This window comes from Phyllostomus discolor, chromosome 15 (genome assembly GCF_004126475.2).
Source record: "Phyllostomus discolor isolate MPI-MPIP mPhyDis1 chromosome 15, mPhyDis1.pri.v3, whole genome shotgun sequence".
In the NCBI taxonomy this organism is placed as follows: Eukaryota; Metazoa; Chordata; class Mammalia; order Chiroptera; family Phyllostomidae; genus Phyllostomus; species Phyllostomus discolor.
The window spans coordinates 12,777,568-12,796,491 of NC_040917.2; the positions used below are offsets into that span (position 1 = coordinate 12,777,568).

The following is an 18,924-nucleotide window of genomic DNA, read 5'->3' on the forward strand; positions in this document are numbered from 1 at the left end:
GGCTCTTTTAGGCAAATATTCAGAGGTAGTGGTTTTCTGTGGCAAGATAATCATATGCAATATGAAAATTTGTACCAGAAAAAATATATACATTTAAGTTCAGGGTCACTCTAGGAAACAGAAGGGGTTTAATATAGATAATGAGATACTCACAAAATCATTGGGAGGACTGGAGGGGCAGGCTCTGGGGAAGGCCTCCAAGAAGGTTCTAGAACATCTCCACAAACTGACCCATCATGGAAGTAGCTACTTATGCCCTAATCAGGAAGCTGCTTCCAGAACAACTGAGTTCAAGAACCTACTGCCAAAGCCGCCGCCACTGCCACTGTGGCCACCTCTCCACACTCACGTTGCTGCCTTCAGGGCAATTGTTTCCTGATGCCCCCAAAGCTGGAGATTAGGCAATGGAGTTTCACTGCACAAACACACACGCCATACCTTCACACCCTCGCTTGCCAGTAGAAAAAAGTCAAAACAGCAAGAAATGGCCTCGATCCCATTCCCACCTTTCACATCTCACTCACGTATATCTGATCAGAGGAATCTAATTCATATCAGAACTCTAGCTGCAAGGGAGTCTGGGAACTGTAGTACTCAGCCTGAAAGCCAGTGCAACAGGAAGGCACCCTAACAAGCGTGAGAATGAGGGCTAAGGGCCCAACTGGCACAGCAGGTTTTTTTATTTTTAAAGAACAGCATATCTGTATGCATTGGCTTATGCTTGCAATTTCTTTTTGCTCCTTTGCTAGTCTATTTCTTCCCCTAAATAGTCTAGCAGAAGCTATGGATAGATAGTCCTCTACTTTCAAGGTCTTTGTAGTACTAGATAGCTCACACCGGGGAATGTGCATACACTTGCCATGTGAACCTTCCCTTTTTCCCCCCAGAATCTCATTCATCATGTCTGCCATCAAGCTACGAAAATTTCTTGACCACCGCCCTGCGATCCCACCGAGGTAATGTTCTTCCAGACACAGACAGGCACCTGAGAAATTGGAATTGCTCCCTCTGCCGCTCTGTGAGTGACAGGCGGCGGCTGCCAGAGGATTCTAGTGATGTTTTTTCGGGTTTAGTAGTTAAAAAGAAAAAGAAAAATCCCACACTCAAGGCAGAATCCAAGCAAAAAAGCAGCTCCAAATTCCCAAAAGATTGAAGGACATAGGTTTTGCTTGGGAAAGACTTTAGCAAGAAGAATGAAGGACGCTTTCCCCTGCTTAGAAACACACAAATGGCTCCTATGCTTTTGCCATGTGGGAGGTAACTGAGCACATGGAAACTAGGGACGAGTTTCACTCTCCCTCCAAGTTCACCCATGGCCTAGGAATAACAAGTCCCAGGCATGTTGTATCGGCCTAAGTTCATCTTGCTGGGAGAGATTGTATAACCATCTGGAAATCCTAACCCCACCCCCACCCCCCACCACTGGCTCTGGGTTCTGCAGAGATTCACAAGCTACAAATCAGGGGCACATAACAAGTGACTTTGGGGTCAGCCTCCTGCAGTCCCTTTGTGGGTTTGAGCAAGCGCTGTGTTTATTCTAGTATTTAGTTAACTTGAACAACATTTAGTCAACAAAGATAAGTTCTTCTGCTTCCAGAAATCACCGAAGAAGGCAGAGGGATCAGGGAAGGATGCTTGGTTCGTAGATATTCTTAAGGGTCCCCTTTCCCTCCCTGAGACCCCGAGAGGAGGAAGCAGGTGGGTTCCAGTGTCTCCTGATTTCCATCTCCCACACCTGTTTGTTCTACGCGTGTTTGAGGTCTGTTTTGTCCGCAGTTGGGCATACTTAACTGTGGCCTCATCTCCTGGGGAAACCAGAAACAAACTTCCCTTTGTGGCTGCTGCCTAGAGCCCAGTGGAACCAGGTCGGCCCCTGGGCCCTGCCAGAGCCAGCCGGTGGGGAGCCTGGGAATATCGGTGGGACGTGTGTGACAGGCCCAGAGCTGGGCTGGATTCGGTTCTCTATGTTCTTTTGTCAGGGCCCCACAGGGAGGTACACTCTCTGAGACAGACTGGGTGCACCCCGCCTTCAGTACTCACTCTGGAGTGGGGTTTTATCTACTTTCTGCCTTGGCCACAATAGTGGGTCCGATCATCAGCAAGTTCCTGCCTCCAGCACAGGTCTCTCATGGGAATGATTTCTGCCATCTCCACTGTCCAGACCACCATGCTGACCTACACCAGCCACCATGCCTGTCCTCCTGCAATCCATTCTCTGGAATGAGCTTTGTGAAATACAAATCGGGCCAAAGCCACTCCCCTTGCATAAAGCCCTGCAGTCATGGCATTTTGCATTAAATCCAAACTCGTTGCCAGGACCTACAAAGCCTCCCACGGGCTGACCCTGCCGCTCTACAAAACCCCATTGTCTTTCTTCCATTCTTTCAATAGGCCACATGCTTTCGTAGCTCAGGGCTTTTGGACAGGTTCCCTCTCCCTGGATGACTTCCCCGCCCCCTCCTTGGCCTGCCTTGTCTTAACCAGCCCCATATCACCCAGCAGGGCTTAGCTCACTGTCAGTTGCTCAGACAGCTCTTCTCGACTCCCCCCACCTCCCCAACCCCCCCGCCTAGGGAAGGTCTTCGCCTGCCCACCTCTCCACCTCTGTTATTCTCCATCTCACCCCGTTTTTGAAAACAGGACGCTGTGGCCATTCTCACACCTTATTTTATTTGTTGTTGGTCTCACCCACTGGAATAATAGTTAACACTCATGCAGCTCTCATTCTGTGGCAAGCACGGTGCTAAGGGCCATTAACTTATTTAATCTTCCCAACCACTGGGACGTACAGATGAGGAGGGACAACTGAGGCACAGAGTGGTTAAGTGACAACCCAACATCCACAGCAAGTAAGCAATGGGCGGAGGTAGGATTTGAACCCATCGGCCTCGCTCCCACCTCTGTGCTCCTGATCCCTGAACTTTGCTACACCTCTGGGTTCACTCCCTAGGGTGGGCTTGTCTCTCTCCACACCCCACCATCATATAACCTCTGCCCAGCTGGCTATCCCACGTGGTGGGCCCGATGCACAGTTCTTGAAAAAACTGAAAATGATTGAATCAATGAGAAAAAAAATCATTCTGTCATTTATTTGTGGCTTGGTTTCCTGGTGATTGACAGCCCCTGGAGAAGACCCGCCCTCCTGCAATCACTTGCACAGGCATTTATCCAATCCTGCCTTACCTGCCCAAGCCTGGGGCCAATAATAACTAGGGAAAACTGAATTACACACCAGCAGGGGCACCTAATAAAATGAATTATTAAACGGTTCACAGGTAGTAGTGACCGCACAGAATTTCATCTAAAAACCGTATTCAAATTTTCATAATAAGAATTGCGTTGTGTAGGCTCAATGACACAGCTGCCTTGGGCTGTTGAGGGCCAAGCACCCCGGACCACCCCTGGTGCACTGAATTTTGTCTGCGGCTGAGCCCAGACCCTGCTCCGGTGACAGGCCGCTCCCAGGGGACAGGTTTGCTCTGGTCTGAACCGGACACTTCCCCGCCCAGAGCCAGGCAGCCCAGGACGGGTAAACAGCATACGGTGAAGTCAGACACAGGTGGACTCCTGCTCCCGTCCCAGGAAAAGCCTTTCCACAGCTGATTCAAGAACCTTCTCCTGTCTTCCTCACTGCATGTATTGGGGTGGCATCGGTTAATGAAATTACATAGGTCTCAGGTGTACAATTCTGTAATCCACCATCTGTATACTGTATGTTCGCCACCCCAGGACATGTCTCCTTCCCTCATATTTATCGCCCCCTGGGCCCTCTTCTACCTCCCCCCACCCCCGATTCAAGAATCCTGAAAGCCAGGAAGCTCCAGTCCTTCGATGGAGCGCAGTCCCAGGCAGAGCTCCTGGGCCAGGTGTGGGGGGAGCCGGCACATGATTTTCCAGCCCTTCACTGTTTGGCCCACACCCGCCCTGACTTGGGAGAGGCTCGGCCTTGCCCCTTAGAAGGTAAAAATTCTCTCTCAAAAACCTCTCCTTTGGAAGCTTTCTCCCATTGGAGGTGAAGGCCACATCAGAGAGGCTGGAAAGTCTACTCAAGGGTTTGGAGACGAAGAAGGGTGCCATGCTTCATCCCCCAAACCTGCTTCTCCAACCAGCCCTTCACCTGCTGAAACATGCCCCACTCTCTGCTCCTGGGCCAACGCCTGCCAAGAGACCCTCCCAAGGGACTGATGGTGGGTGTGTTACCTGGCGCTGGTGAAAGGCTCGCCCACGCTCAGAACAGCTCGCGCAGACTGCGCCCGAGGAGCAGCGCCCAGGTTACCACCTGTATTCAGCCGGCGTTTGTTGTGTGCACCCTACTGCAGAGCGCACGGTCCAAACGCAGCCTGCCACAGACTGCCTAGCGACCATGAGAGGCCAGCATCGTTCTGGAAACACCCGTTGGGGTCTAATGAACTGTGACGTGGCCCTGGGGTAACCGTGTCCACGGCAGGGCTTCAGAAGCTGGAAGGGCGCCTGAGAAAGCTAGGTGTCCCACTCAAGCGCATTCAGGAATGTCATTTGTTCCCTGTGACTGTGCCAGTTCCTCTCTCCTCTTGTGACTTAACCCCCTGCTGTTGTTTACTGCCCAGGGCTCAGTAGTGTTATCCCAACCACCAGACAGGCCCAGACAGCCTGTGGTTTCTCTGAAACTCTGAGCTCCCTGAGGTGCTGCGTGTGTACACACACAGACTCGCCCTGCTCACAGCACTAGCCTTTCAGGCTGTAGACGGCCAGGCCTTCACTGGTCCCCACATTCTCCACTCTTTTTTTTTATAATTTTTTATTTTAATTGTTGTTCAAGTACAGTTTTCTGTCTTTTACTCCCATCCCAGCCCACCCACCCATCCCTCCTCACCTCCCTCCCATTTCTATGCCCCACCCCCCGAGTTTTTGTCCATGTGCCCTTTATACTTATTCCTGTAAACCCTTCCCCTTTCCCCCTGAAATTCCCTCCCCTCTGGTCACTGTCAGCCTGCCCTCTATTTCAGTGTCTTTGGTTATATTTTGTTTGTTTGTTTGTTTTGTTGTTTAGGTTCCTGTTAAAAGTGAGATCATATGGTATTTGTCTTTTGCTGCCTGGCTTGTTTCACTCAGCATGATGCTCTCCAGTTCCATTCTGATCGTGGCTCTGTGCAAGTCCTGACTTCTGAAATTGCCCTCACCTGGCATCTCTGCCCCATCCTATTTATCAGCCCAAACCCTACACACCGGACCCTCTTCTCCATCCAATGGTCTTTATTCAGATCACAATTTCAACCCATAATGAGCAAGTCAAGGACTAGAACAGCTTCTGAGTCAGTCAGAACTTAGGAGGGAGCACAGAGCAGGTCACATGCATTCAATACAGGAAGTGTGGACTGGAGGCGTGGTTTGTTTGTTTAAGTTTCCATTTATCACCCAGCACGTACTGGCTTGCTACTTCATCCAAAACTATACTCTACTTCCCACTGACTCTCTTCCTTGAATTTTTTAAAAAGATTTTATTTACTTATTTTTAGAGAGGGAAGGGAGGGAGAAAGAGAGAGAGAGACATCAATGTGCGGGTGCTGGGGGCCGTGGTCTGCAACGCAGGCATGTGCCCTGACTGGGAATCGAACCTGCGATGCTTTGGTTCGCAGCCCAAGCTCAATCCACTGAGCTACGCCAGCCAGGGGTCCTTGAATTCTTATGGTACCTACCAGGGGCTCCAAATCTGTGGAAGGTCCCAAAAGACCACAGTGGTCATCGTCCTGTGCCCCCTCTCCTGTGGGTGGCAGCGTTCTTCCCACACCTGCAGCCTACGACTCCCCCGTCCTCGCCCTCAGTCCTCTCTCCCAGTGTATCCCCGCTCAGTCCTCTCCCCTCCGCCCACCTTTCCAACACAGAGCTCAGAGCTTTGCCGTGTCCCCCCCTAAATCGCTCCAATCGCCTCCTAACCAGTCTTTCCACTTTGAGTCAGATTGCCCTCAAACGTTTTCCACCACCAACAAAGATCTAAAATAAAAATTGTATTATTTCGTGAATCTTTAAAAGTACCTTCCTAAGATTCCCTATCACCTACATTGGTGGTTCTCAACCTTTCAGATGCAACATTCCTTTAAAAACAAAAAAATAACAAATAGTTTGGTAATGTCCCTGCCACTCTTATAAATAAAATCTGTAAATAACAGAATCGAACTACACATAATTTTTAAGTGTCCATAGAATGCTCAACGATAATCTAAAAGGAAAAGTAATGCATCCTAAAATGAGATGTATTTCCAACATGAGGTCTGGGTACCACTACCCCCAGCCTCGTCCCCCTCCACACGGGTGCATGACAGCCGCACCCACACGGGCCCCCCTTCGGGCCCCGGAAGCACTTCTCCGCCTCAATCATCCCTGTTTGTGCTTCAAACCTCCCTCCCCACCCAGCCCTCCCAGGCTTACGAGACCACCCCAGTGTTTCTTCATTTTTAGCCCCTATATACTTAAGTATCAGTTTGTTTAAAAAAAAAAAAACTTGTGAAAGTTTGTAAAAATATCCAAAGCAGGAAAAATAGCATAAGAAACACCCTTTTTTCAATTCCCACTTTTCAACAATTATTGACATTTGCCTCATTGGTTTTAAATATCATCACCTAATTTTTTTTCCTGCTTTTGAACTCAGTATCTGTCACGTCAAACATTTCCTTGTGATTGTTGAAAAATGGGTACAAAAGACCCTCTTATCAAGAAAGCCCAAGAGTATACAGCACAGGGAATACAGTCAACAATATTGCAATGAGTTTGTGCGGTGCCAGGTGGCACCCGACTTATGGGGGGGGGGGGGTCATTTCCTAAGTTATATAAATGTCCAATCACTATGTATACACCTGAAAGTAATATCATATTTAATATCCACTGTCATTGAAATAAATAAAGTACACCTTGAAATAAAGAATAATCAGTTAAAAGTGAGAAAGAAAAGTCCAAGGAGCCCGAGGCCGGGAGATGGGGACAAAGACGGAACATCTCTTTCCGTGACACCGCAGCCGGCGCTCCTCTGCACGGAACTAATTGTGATCACTGCTTCTCCCCGCCCCTCACTTCCTCCGCCAGCGTATTCGTGGCTCGTCAAGGGAAGGACGTGCGGGGCTGCCTCCCCGGGCAGCTGGCAAGAGTCCATTGGGACTACAGCGTAACGACATCTCCCAGGTGAGACACTTCTCTACACCTTAACTTTTGAAAATTACGCTAAAGGTAGAATGATAAATTCTTTTAAATGGGAATCACATTTTCTAATAATAAAAGTGAGAGCAATAGTAATTATTATTATTTAATGGATACAAACAGTTTGGAAGGTAATATACCAAACTGTTAACAACAGTTATTTGTGAGTGGTGAGACTATTGGTATTTGTGTTTTTTGGTTTATTTTCCACATTTTATCTAATAAACGTATATTATTCTTACAATCAGCAATAACTATAATTTTATTAAATTATCTAAGAAATTTAAACACCATGAGTTTAGAGTTTCCACTTAGTCCGATAGTGAACCTTCCTGAGTCTCAGTTTCCTTCTCAGTAAAGTCACAAACTTGGCCTAATGGTTTCTGCCTCAATGGATATAATTTTAGCAACAACAAAGGTACTTTGAGGTTGTATTCTGGTTTGCAGAGACTGGGAACCACAGTAGTTAAAAGAGGCAATTTGAGTAACTTATGGAATGTTGGATCTTGGGCAATTTTCATTCCTTCTCTGAGTCTTGGTGTTCTTACTTGTTATGAACAAAATAATTGCTATGTAATTCCAGAGCACAATAGGCACTCAAAATATGGTTGCTATTATTTTGAGTTCCTCTGGTATATTTCACAAATTTCTCTTTTTCTCTTAATCGCCTTCGATATAGTCAGCTCCTTATTATCCTCCATGCACAGCCAAGGGAGCCACGGCGTCTATAAAGCAGTGTAGAGTCTAAACTGGATAGACGGTCCAATCGGAAGTAGCCCTAAAGGTCGTTCCAATCCAACTAGATGAGTAAGATGCAGCGCAGGGGAGTGGCAAGTCTTGCCTGAGGTCCTGTTCGTCGGTGTAAAAGCAGAGACTGGAATCTTTCCGCATTTTCTGACCCCCAGTTCAAAGCCCTTTGTTTCAGCTCAAACACTATGCACGTACATTAAACTCTGGTTAGGTTTATGTCCTCTGCCAGAGGGCAGGTGAGAAAGGAGGGAACAGGCCCCATGGCCAGTCCAGCTCCACGGGGCACTGTCCACATGTGTCCTGTGGACTCCAGCAACTGCCCCAACTCCATCGCCTTGCACCCAAACATCAGCCCTCCCACGCAGGATGGCCCAGGCAGAGGGAACCTTGATCTGCTACTTGATTCTAGCCAGACTCGTGCCTGCCCGAGATTAGCCGTAAGGGAAAACTGAGTGCAGGCGGCAATCGATGACTTTATTAAAGCTTCTAGTTTAAGAGTAACAAGGAAAAGCAAAGCCAAAAATATTTTTGTCTTTAAATTCAGAAGACAGAATATCATGCAGCTCTTTGGACCAATCCTGACTTCAGTTTTTGTAGGCAGAGCCTAACTTGGTAGGTCCGTCCTGGCTCACCCTCTCCAGACATGCTCTTCTACCCAATAGTATCTTCAGGATTAGAGTCCCTCCTTTGAGGGAACGTGTCATCTTCAGAAGGACACTGATGGAGAATATTCAGGTTCCACAGAAACACCCAAGGCTAAGGCAGCCCAGCAGGCTCTGGCTCGGAGACAAGAGGCCAGCACAGAAGTGACTAGACTGATAGTCACGCAGAACCCGAACTCACGGGGCCCTCTGGGCACGTCCATCAGGCGGCTCCCGTTGGGACTGACAGTGGGAGGCACGCTTTTGTGGGGAAAGCTGTGTCGCTGCCCACCGTTTAAACATGCCCCCCGCCAGGACAAGTACCCATCGAGCATGAAATAAGATAGAGCAGAAGGGGCGGGTGGGAATTCCTGGTGCTTCCCCGTGTCTCCTCACCGCAGAGCACCCCTGCGCCGCCCGGCATACCTGTGCCCTGTCCTGACGGCACACCTATGGTCAGATCATGCTCCTGCTCCTTCTGTACTTTAGTCAGGCTACTGTTTCTGCTAACACACTCTCTTCAAAGAAGGCTCCTTACCATCGAGTGTGTGCCCGAGGGTGTGAACACAGTGCGGTGTGACTAAGCAGTGTCGGTCACCTCATTTCAGTGTGATCGGTCACAGGGACTACGTCTTACTACCAAAGGATCGGCTTTTAACGTTCCTTTTAAAGCTCGCCTAATATTGAATATTTTGACACCTATAGCAACTCACCCTGTGTTTTATAGTTTAAAAATGCACATTTATTAAAATATTTGGAAAACATTTATTACCAAAAAGTTGAAAAATACTCACAATGTCATCACCTGGAGATAGATAATCATGCAGAATCTTCCAGATCTACACAAAGTAGGAAGGGATAGAATTTTGAAACCCCCTTTTTTCCAGTTGTGTTGAGATATAGTTGACATGTTATAGCACATTAGTTTAAGGTACGTGACAGTGATTTGATAGATGTACCATAATGAGTTTAGTCAATATTCATTGCCTCATATAGTTACAAACTTTCTCTTTCTTGTCATCAGAAGTTTTAACATCTACCCTCTTAGCAGCTTCTTCACCCCCAGTGCCACCTCTGGAGACTACCATTCTACTCTCTGTTCTGAACTATGAGTTCAGTTTTTTTCAATTCCACGTATAAGGGCAATCGTACAGTATCTGTCTTTGTCTGTTTCACTCAGCATAATGCCCTCAAAGTCCATCCATGTGCTCACAAATGGCAGGATTTTCTTCTTTTTATGGCTGAAAAGAAGAAAATGTGTATATATGTGTATATATGTATATATACATATACATATGTATATGTGTGTATATAGTATATATACTATAGTATATACATAGTAATAGTATATACATATATACATAGTAATAGTAATATACTATTACTATACTGTATATAGTAATAGTATATAGTGTATATAGTAATAGTATATTGCTATATATAGTAATAGTATATAGTATATATAGTAATAGTATTTCATGTATACGTGTGTATATGTGTATATATGTATATATACATATACATATATCCATTGACAGATGAGTGAATAAAGAAGATGTATATGCATTTCTATAGCATCACTTTTAACGTTGGCACAGTATTCCTGTATATGTATCATTTTCTAAACAATTTGGGGTTTTTTTTCACATGAAGGTTGTTTCCACTCTTTTTATTGCCATGGAAATATTTGATGAGCATTGTTAGAGATGTCTCTGTTGACACCCCTGATTTCTGGAGTTGCTGGGACAAAACCCACACACGTTCGGAAGGTGTTAACGCCCATCACCGTGTGGGGGATATTTCACGTCACATCTCAGTTCTTCTTTCCTTTCCCCTCCCCAGGAAGTACAGGAAGGTTCCAAGGGATTCCTCATTCATCAAACCCCAGTATGCCCGATAGTGGTTAGTCTGGCCCAAAGAAAGCATTGGTTCCTTGAGGAACCAAACACCATAGAAAAATTTCAATAGGGAAGGGCATCGGGAGGACTGGGGCTATAGGAAGCAGACCCGGGGGAGGTCTGAAGCAGGTGGTCTTCTGTGCCCTGTGGCTGGGAGAGGGGAGGGCCGCACAGGAGGAACGGGCACTGCAATCCCCGAGCCACCAAGTGACAACCTGGTCAGGGTGGCCTTGCATCTGGGAGTCTTGCCGACACTATCTCGGTAGCCTCCTGGCTGCTTCTGGGGAATGGATCTCAGCTGATGAGAAAATGGAATGCTTTGCTTCAGCGGGGTGTTCAGCAAGCTGTTTCTGTTTTCACTTAGACCTTTCACAGACTGGGCAATCCCACCCGAGACAGAAGATCAATGTCAGCCTCAGCTAGACCAGCAGACCCTCATTCAATATATTTGTTTTCGAAGATATTCAGAGCCTGCAGAATCATGGTATAAAAAAAGCACGTACCAAAGAGACTATTGTCTGCCATTTTACAACATTGGTAAGTCAGGGCACGCTCTTACTCTTTGAGATCAGCCTTGCCTGGGTCACAGAGAAGGTACTGCCCCGGGATGGCTGTCTCAGTGTGTCTGGTACCGGTCAAGTTCGGGGGAGGGGTATGCATGTGTCCAGGTGCAGGAAGAATTTAGAGCAGGGGTGTCAAACTCATTTTCACTGGGGGCCACATCAGCTTCCTGGTTGCCTTCAAAGGGCCCAAATAACTTAGGACTAGAAGTATGTAACTACCCTTTTAACTCTTAAGAAGTTGAAATTACATTGGGCCCTTTGAAGGCAGCCATGAGGCTGATGTGGCCCCCGGTGAAAATGAGTTTGACAGCCCTGATTTAGAGGATGGTCCCAAGGGCTGCTTCCTCCTCTCCTAGCTCCCTGGGCCGACTTCAAGAATAAAAATTCATACATGTCTTTGACAAGAAACAGGCCCTGGTCTGCTCACTCCTCCCATAGTGTTGAGGAAACTTGATTTCCTCATTCTCCTACTTTAAATGGCTTTATGAGTATTCTTTGACATTTGGCCACATCTTTAAAAAATTCTAAAGTCCCTGTGTAGTAGTTCTCTATGCGGCAGAATGTGCGAGAGGGCTAAGGGGCCAGGCCCCCCCCCCACGGACACAACCCCGGGGTACACACAGGCACCAAGTGACATATCTCCTGTATTCACAGTGCTCTGGATTGTGATGAAGGGAATAAATCAGTTCATTGACAGACTTTCTGAATGAATGAATGAATGAATGAACCCCGTCATTTCTGGGTCTCTCACCCTGAGGCAGGTACATATTTTGCCCTCATTACAGCTCTCTGAGGTGCATACTTACCCCATTTTCCAGTGGGGGACCCCAGGTTTCAGACCGTTAATGAACTAGCCCCAAATTAGCTGCAGTAGGCAGGAGAAACCAGATGCAGACCTGGAACATTTCAGACCCAGAATTCAGACATAGGCCAAGCTCCACACCTGACCTTGAAATGAAACGGCCTCTGTCACAACTGAGTGTCATGTGCACTACTATTTGGTTAGTAGATTTCTTTAAAGTGAGTCACTTTCTATTCACTTAAAAAAAAGTAAGAAAAGTTCTAGAAGGAAGGGGAAGTTGGGAAGGCGCTTCTCTTCCTTCTTTTTCCCCCCGAGAAAAGAGCTCAGCCCTGATGAATGGCTGCACGGGGCTGGGACTCAGGTCCCCAAGGGACAGCAAACAACCGCCGTTAGGAAGCGGGAGAACTGAGCAGGACCAGGCAGATCTCGGGGGAACTGAGCCAGGGATGGGGGTGGCATAGACAAAGCTGCACTGGGGGCCAGAGATTGCCAGGCAGAGTGTGGGATAAGAGGGCAAAGCTGGTTCTGGGAGGGGAAGAAGGTTGGAGCTCGGGCAGGGAGGGAGGAGCGGGGCGGGGTGGGGGGGTGGGGGCTTTGAGTCAACAGTTTAGGGGAGGGTGTGCCGGGAGTGCAGGGAGGTGGCGGTTGGGGTCCTACAGGAGGCCTCAGGAGGGTGCCATTCTAGGAAGCCAGGGTGGGGTGGGGGTGGGTGTAGGTGACGGAGGGAGGGTGCGTGAGGCTCGGGAGAAGAGAAGCTGTCCAGGGCTGAGGAGCAGGTGGAAAGGAGAGGGGAATGGGACGGGTCCATGGAGAGCTCCTGTCCCCACAGAATGGGCTGGGCGGTTTGTCCTTTCAACTCTGACCCAGTATGAAATCCGTTCCTGGACGTGGGAGACTCTAGGTGCGCCTCTGGTTTCCAAAGCAACAGGAAACAGGACCGTTCTGACAGTTCCTCTGCTAGGAGGAAATCTTGTCAGAGAGACAGACACAGAAGGTTTTCCCCCTCGCTTATTATAGAAGACAATTTCTACTCCCTTCCAAACCTGTAGAACCAGGTGAATGGTTAGCAAAACAGTTAAATATTTACCATCTACTACGTCCCTGGCGTGGGGCCAGGTGTCACGGGAGGAGGAAGAAGGAAGTCCAGGCTACGACCTTGGCCCCAGGGAGCTGGTGATCTAATTAGGAAGATGTGGCAACAACGGGCTCATCAGAGAATGGTTAAGTACCAAGCAGGGGAGCAAAAGTTCAAGGCTGAGATCACTAGGGCTTACAACACAACAGCCACGAGAGCAGCAGGCGCCAGTGGGGACTGAGCTGGGCCTTGATGGATATGATGTGCCTGGTGGAGAAGAAACACAGACACCTAGGATGGGGCGCTGCACCTAGAGTCTAGGATGGGAATGAGAGTGGTGAGGTGTGGGGGGACGGGGGGCCAGGGGCACTCACGCAGTGAGGACAGGGGCCGCACTGGGCCAGGTGGGAGGAGGAAGCGGGAAGTACAAGGCAGGTCTGCAGAGCGGGACGTGCCTGGACTGGAAGGGGCACGCGCAGCCAGCCCGGAAGCAGCGTGAGAGGCGACCACACCGGGCCAGGACTCCGGGGCTGAGAATCACTGGGGTCCGCCTTGGAAACTGGCAACCATTCGGCCACTGCCAGAGCCCCCGTGAGGAGCTGGACACCCGGCTGGAGCTGGAGGCACAGGGACCCGGAGAGACAAGACACCCGCTGTCCCGGAGCTGGCGTTCTGGTGGCAGATGTTGAACAGAACCAAGAGCATTCTTTAAAAATTAGAGATTGTGTCCTGGCTGGCGTAGCTCAGTGGATTGAGCGTGGGCTGCAAACCAAAGTGTCGCAGGTTCAATTCCCAGTCAGGGCACATGCCTAGGTTGCAGGCCACAGCCCCCAGCCGCACATTGATGTTTCTTTCTCTCTCTTTCTCCCTCCCTTCCCTCTCTAAAAAATAAATAAATAAAATCTTAAAAAATTAGAGATTGTAGTAGTGCTGTATGGGAAGTAAGCAAGGCGATGAGCATGGCTTAGGGAGGTAAACTTTTTAAAAATGTATATGTATTTTATTTATTAATTTTTAGAGAGAGGAAGGGAGGGAGAAGCACTGATCTCTCTCACATGCCCCTCTCATACAGTACCTCTCATACAGGACCTGGCCCGCAACCCAGGCGGGTGTCCCCAAGGGAAATCGAAGTGGTGACTTTTCACTTTGTGAGCTGACACCCAACCGACTGAGCCACGCAGGTTGGGACAGGGAGGTAACTGCTAATAGTGCAGTCGGGAGAACGTCCTTACGATTTTAGCTGAGCCCCGGAAAAGGAGAATGAACCACGCAAAGGCAAAGGGAACAGTTAAGTGCGGAAGCCTGACAGCTGGAAAGGGCTTGGCTTGTGTAGGAAGAGAAAGGAGGTCAGGGTGGCCTGGTGGGTGGTCAGTGAGGGTACGAGGGCAAGATGCTGGACTCTACTCTAACATCCATGGGAGGGCCTTTGAGCAGAGAAATGACACATCATCTGCACTTGAGCAAGATGCCTCCGGCTGCAAGTTCAGGCTCCGTTTGGAGAGGCACGGGAGGGCGGGCACCACACCACTGAGGATGCCATCTCCTCCTCGTTTAGACAAGAGATGATGGGGCTGCCCCACAGGGAAGATGCAAAGGAATGAATGGATTCCAGACATATTTTTGGAGGTGACAGCAGCTGGACTCAATGCTAGATTTGATGTCAAGTGCATTTTTATTCCTTCATCTGTGGTCCTTCTGTAAATAATGAAAGTCTGCTGACAGGCGTGTAAGTGTGTGTTTGACAACACAAAGTGAAGCAAAAATAGACACGAAATCTCTCCGTTTGGGGCGCTTCAGGGGCACGCAGACAGAAATACAATCTCACCTGCCGGAAAAGCTCGGAAGGGGAGTCGATGTGTTGCTTTGGGACCAGGGATGAGCCTGAGGGTTTCCCCAAGGAAGCCTAGGCAAGGGTGGGGGCGGGGAAGTCTCCCAGAGAGCCAGCAGGTGCACAGGCCCTGTGATCAAAGCGTGACAGGATTGAGGAACTGAAAAATAAATAAGAGCGTGCTGGCTCAGGGCATCAGCAAGGGCGGAGCAGGGTGTGGCCAGAGCTGGCAAGGTCAAGGGCTGTCTGTGCAGGCCATTTTCAGGTTTGGCCTCCAGTCTGAGGCTCATGGAAAACTGCTGAAAGGTGTTAAGGAGGGTGGGGGTGACAGGATTAAAAAGGCCTTTTGAAAAGATCACTCTAACTGTGGAGAAGAAAAGCAGGCACAGGGGAGCGGGGTGAGACGTGGTCGAATGCTGAGTCAGGCGACGATGGCAGTGGTTAGGCTAAAGGTCCCCACCCTCCACTACGTGGCTTTTAAAAACCCACATGCCCAGGACACACCCAATGTCAACTCAGTGAGCCTCCCCTGGGCCAGGAGGTGGGGCGTAGGGCCGGCATCAGCAATTTCTAGAGGTCCCCAGATTAATTCCAATGTGCAGCTAAGTTCAGCAACTGGGGGTGACAGCAGGGTCCGCAGGAGACTTAACAGAAAAACGTTACCAATTGGGGGCATGGATGGAGAGAAGGGCAGGGGCTGAATTGAAGGTTGGCTTAAATCAAGAAGCTGACTCCTTGGGATCTTTAGGGGAAGGCCTTTCATACTAAGTGTGTGAAGGTGTAAGTTTTCAACCAGTCTTTGTGGTCAGGTTTAAGGGCAAAGCATGTCTAGATTATCAATGACTTGCTTTTATGTTCAGTTCTTATTTGGGAATTATTGAGCAGATTAAATAGATTATCATCTATATCACATATATAACCTAAATATATGTTATAATCTATAATATCTACAGATATTATCTATAATCTATACACTATAATAACCTATTCATAGTTCTTAGATATATATAGATTGCTTTAGAAATTCTTGCTCAGGAAAAATTCCTTCCCAGCACCTAGAGGCTCATTTATTGATTCGGAAGCATGTATTAAGCCCTGACTGTGTGTGAGACACAGCAGAAGACATGAAGACGGTTCTCTGGGAACTTACACCCTAGATGCCCCTCATACAAAGCTGCCCTTGTGTTACTAACCCTGGTGCCAAATACTCCAGACAACTCCTTCTTCCAAAATAAAGTATATGCGTTTGTAGCAGTGGGACCCTTACACTCTTGGACATTCGGCTTTCTCACTTGTAAAAAGAATAAAAATAGTTATCTGCCTCATAGAACTGAGATATTCGCATAATGTAGAATTACTGAAGCTTAGATTACTAAGCCTTCAAACTGTTTGCTATTATTCTTCACCAAGAATGAGTGTGTCATAATATATTTTTAAAAAACCTAAAACAACAGAATTGCATTTTATACTTGGGTTAAGTTCTAAAATCAATGCATAAGGTAATTATTACATATAATCAAAGTTATCCTTGAAAATCTCCTAAATTGTTCAAAGTGATAACATTAAATGGCACTAAATCACTAAAATCTTTAAAATACATGGATTCTTCCATGCAAGTGGGTTAAATTTACTTTGTGGTTCTCAATTAATTCCTTTTATTTTTCAATGACTTTCAAAGAAGTCACCACCACAAATCCCCATGAATGGTCATTTCACTTTGTCAAATGGTAAAGAATTTTTTTTTTAAATCATGTTCTTTCAACCCCCAACTCTAGAATGTGTTTCAGGCCTGATAGCACCCAGTCTGTGGGCGTACATAATACTCACCACATGGAACGTCCCAAGGAACACTGCCCCCCCTCCCCCCAGTATGTCTTCAGTTCTGAGAACCTTTATGGTGGAATTCACCTGGTCAAATATGTGTGTGGTTCAGCTCCATTGTAAGTCCTACAACAAAGACCACTGAGGCTGTTGGGTAGGACTCCTCAAACTTCAAAATTACTTTAGTATGTTTCCCTGGAATCCTCTGGAATCCTCTTGGTCAGAGTCACTATTTAAATCCGAAACAAGCCTGGAGAAGTTGTGTGGTTACTGACAACATACAGGATCATGCAATTAACTTAGATTTTAAAAACCCTCCAGGGATGGTATTTCTGGTCGTGCTCCCTGGGTTAATGTTAATGGCATGTTATCCATTCTTAATATTAAATGTTTGTTTCTTTAAATGCATTTGAAGTGCTATGGGAGGAGAATAGAACTGTGAAAAGATTAGGGATGGAGGGGCTTGATAGTCCTGGGTCCAAATGTGGGCCCCTCTTCTTCCCAGTCCTGTAAATTTGGGCAGATGAATTCATCTCTTTAAGATGGTGATGATGTCCGTGGGCCCCCCAGGGTTACAGAGAACATCAGAGTTAATGTAAGCAAAACATCCAATACAGTGCACAGTGCTGTGCATGTAAAATTCTTTTGCAATGCTGCCATTGAAACACTCTGGTCTTGGGTGTATTAAACGTGGGTGCAATGATCGCGAAGCTCCCCCCAAGCCCTCCTTGAGCCCTGAAGTTTTGATACGCAGAACCGTTAGTGACTACAGACAAGAGGTTATATGAGAGAACTCCAGTGGGTATGAATTCAAGGATGTTAACAACTGCAGTTTGAAACTAAGACAATACAATTGGCTCATTTATAATGGAAGGCTTAAAGAGTTTTTGGGGGGGTGTCTAGAATTTATGTGATTTATTTTATTTACATTTTTGCATTAATCCAATAAAAATGAATCAGCCCTGCCTGGCATAGCTCAGTGGATTGAGTGCGGGCTGCAAATCAAAGGGTCACTGGTTCAATTCCCAGTCAGGGTATATGCCTGGGTTGTGGGACAAGTCCCCCATGGGGGCCATGTGAGAGGCAACCACACATTGATTATTTCTCTTTCTCCCTCTCTTCCCCCCTCTAAAAGTAAATAAAATCTTTAAAAGAAAATGAATCAGAGACCGAGCCACCTAAGTAACCCTTTGATGAAGTTCTTTTTTACCTGTCTTTAAAACATATTCCTTAGTCTTAAATGCCACCCATTTTTTGTTATCATACACAACTGTTGTTGAAATGTCAGTGAGTTAAAATTTAGGAGTAATTGTAAAACAAATCATTCATTCGTTTCAAATTCCAGACTGGGACCAGAAGTTGGCCACAGTTTCGCAGAATCCACAGCCGCTTCTGGAGTCGCTGCCGGAGTTCTACTGTCGTGAAGAGGGACGGCGCTGGAGTGAGGACTTTCAAACTCGCCGTGGCATTGGGGCACCTCTGGCGTCCTTAGGTGACTTTTGGACTAAACTAATGATGGCAGAACTGCTTTTAATTTCAGTGTGCATCCATTCAGCCGCCACCCTAAAATATTTACATACGTTGCATATCCTTTGCAGATTAAGTTGGCCAGCCTAGGGCAGGGGATTCAGACCCAGCAATAGGAGGCCCTGTGACCTGTTCTTAGCCCCACCCCCAGTGTCACTGCTGGTGCTGCTAAACCGTCTGGCAGTCAGTCCAACGGTCACACGTGGGAGCAGTAAGGATAGGATTGTCTGCTTGGTAACAGCATCGCTGTTGAGAGGGGGGAAAAACAACCCAGGGATGTGGCCAAGGAGAGAGACTCTGGAGGTGCTCTGGGCACAGGTACTGGGATATGGCGCAGGACTATAGGGCGACTGGTGCAAAAACAAGTAAAACAAAAAATTTCTGTACTAAACAGGCCCGCTCCCCATTGAACTCTCTGGCGCTGCAATCCAGAGCTTCCAAAGTGAGAGCACAGGTCTTCGGCTCCAGCAGGGTTCCCGTGCTCTCGTTACACATGCATTCCCCTTCGGCCCACAGCCCTCCCCTCTCGCCCTGGACGGGCCTGGCCGCTGGGTCCAGTCTGCCTCCAGTCTCCTGCTGCACAGCAGCCGCGCCGGCCCTTTGCTCACTTTGTGCGGTTGCTGCAACTTCCCCAGTTTCTCCAAGTGTCCCTCTGACTACTCATCCTCTTGGTCTGTTTCGTGGTTTGATTGTTTTGTAATTTTTATTTCTTGATGAGGGAGAGAGAAACACTCATTTGTTGTTCCATTTATTTATGCAGTCATTGTTTGATCCCTGTATGTGCCCTGACTTGGGACTGAACCTGTATCGGGGTGGGAGTGGGGGGCGATACCCTAAAACCACTCAGGCACC

At 47.7% G+C, this 18,924-nt stretch overlaps 1 protein-coding gene across 1 annotated transcript; it reads left to right on the plus strand.

Moving 5' to 3' along the window:
• The first annotated feature begins 355 nt into the window (after window positions 1-355).
• C15H1orf100 (chromosome 15 C1orf100 homolog) lies at window positions 356-18,245 on the plus strand. The gene is made up of 4 exons (XM_028531445.2): window positions 356-956; window positions 7,057-7,152; window positions 10,821-10,993; window positions 17,891-18,245. The coding sequence occupies exons 1-4, from the start codon at window positions 844-846 to the stop codon at window positions 18,160-18,162; spliced, it is 654 nt and encodes a 217-aa protein (XP_028387246.2). The 5' UTR covers window positions 356-843; the 3' UTR covers window positions 18,163-18,245.
• Window positions 18,246-18,924: the final 679 nt, after the last annotated feature.

Coding starts and splice junctions, on each gene's coding strand:
- C15H1orf100 (XM_028531445.2), top strand. CDS start 844: ATGTGCATACACTTGCCATGTGAACCTTCCCTTTTTCCCCCCAGAATC. Junction 957..7,056: donor CGCCCTGCGATCCCACCGAG/GTAATGTTCTTC, acceptor TTCCTCCGCCAG/CGTATTCGTGGCTCGTCAAG. Junction 7,153..10,820: donor AGCGTAACGACATCTCCCAG/GTGAGACACTTC, acceptor GTTTTCACTTAG/ACCTTTCACAGACTGGGCAA.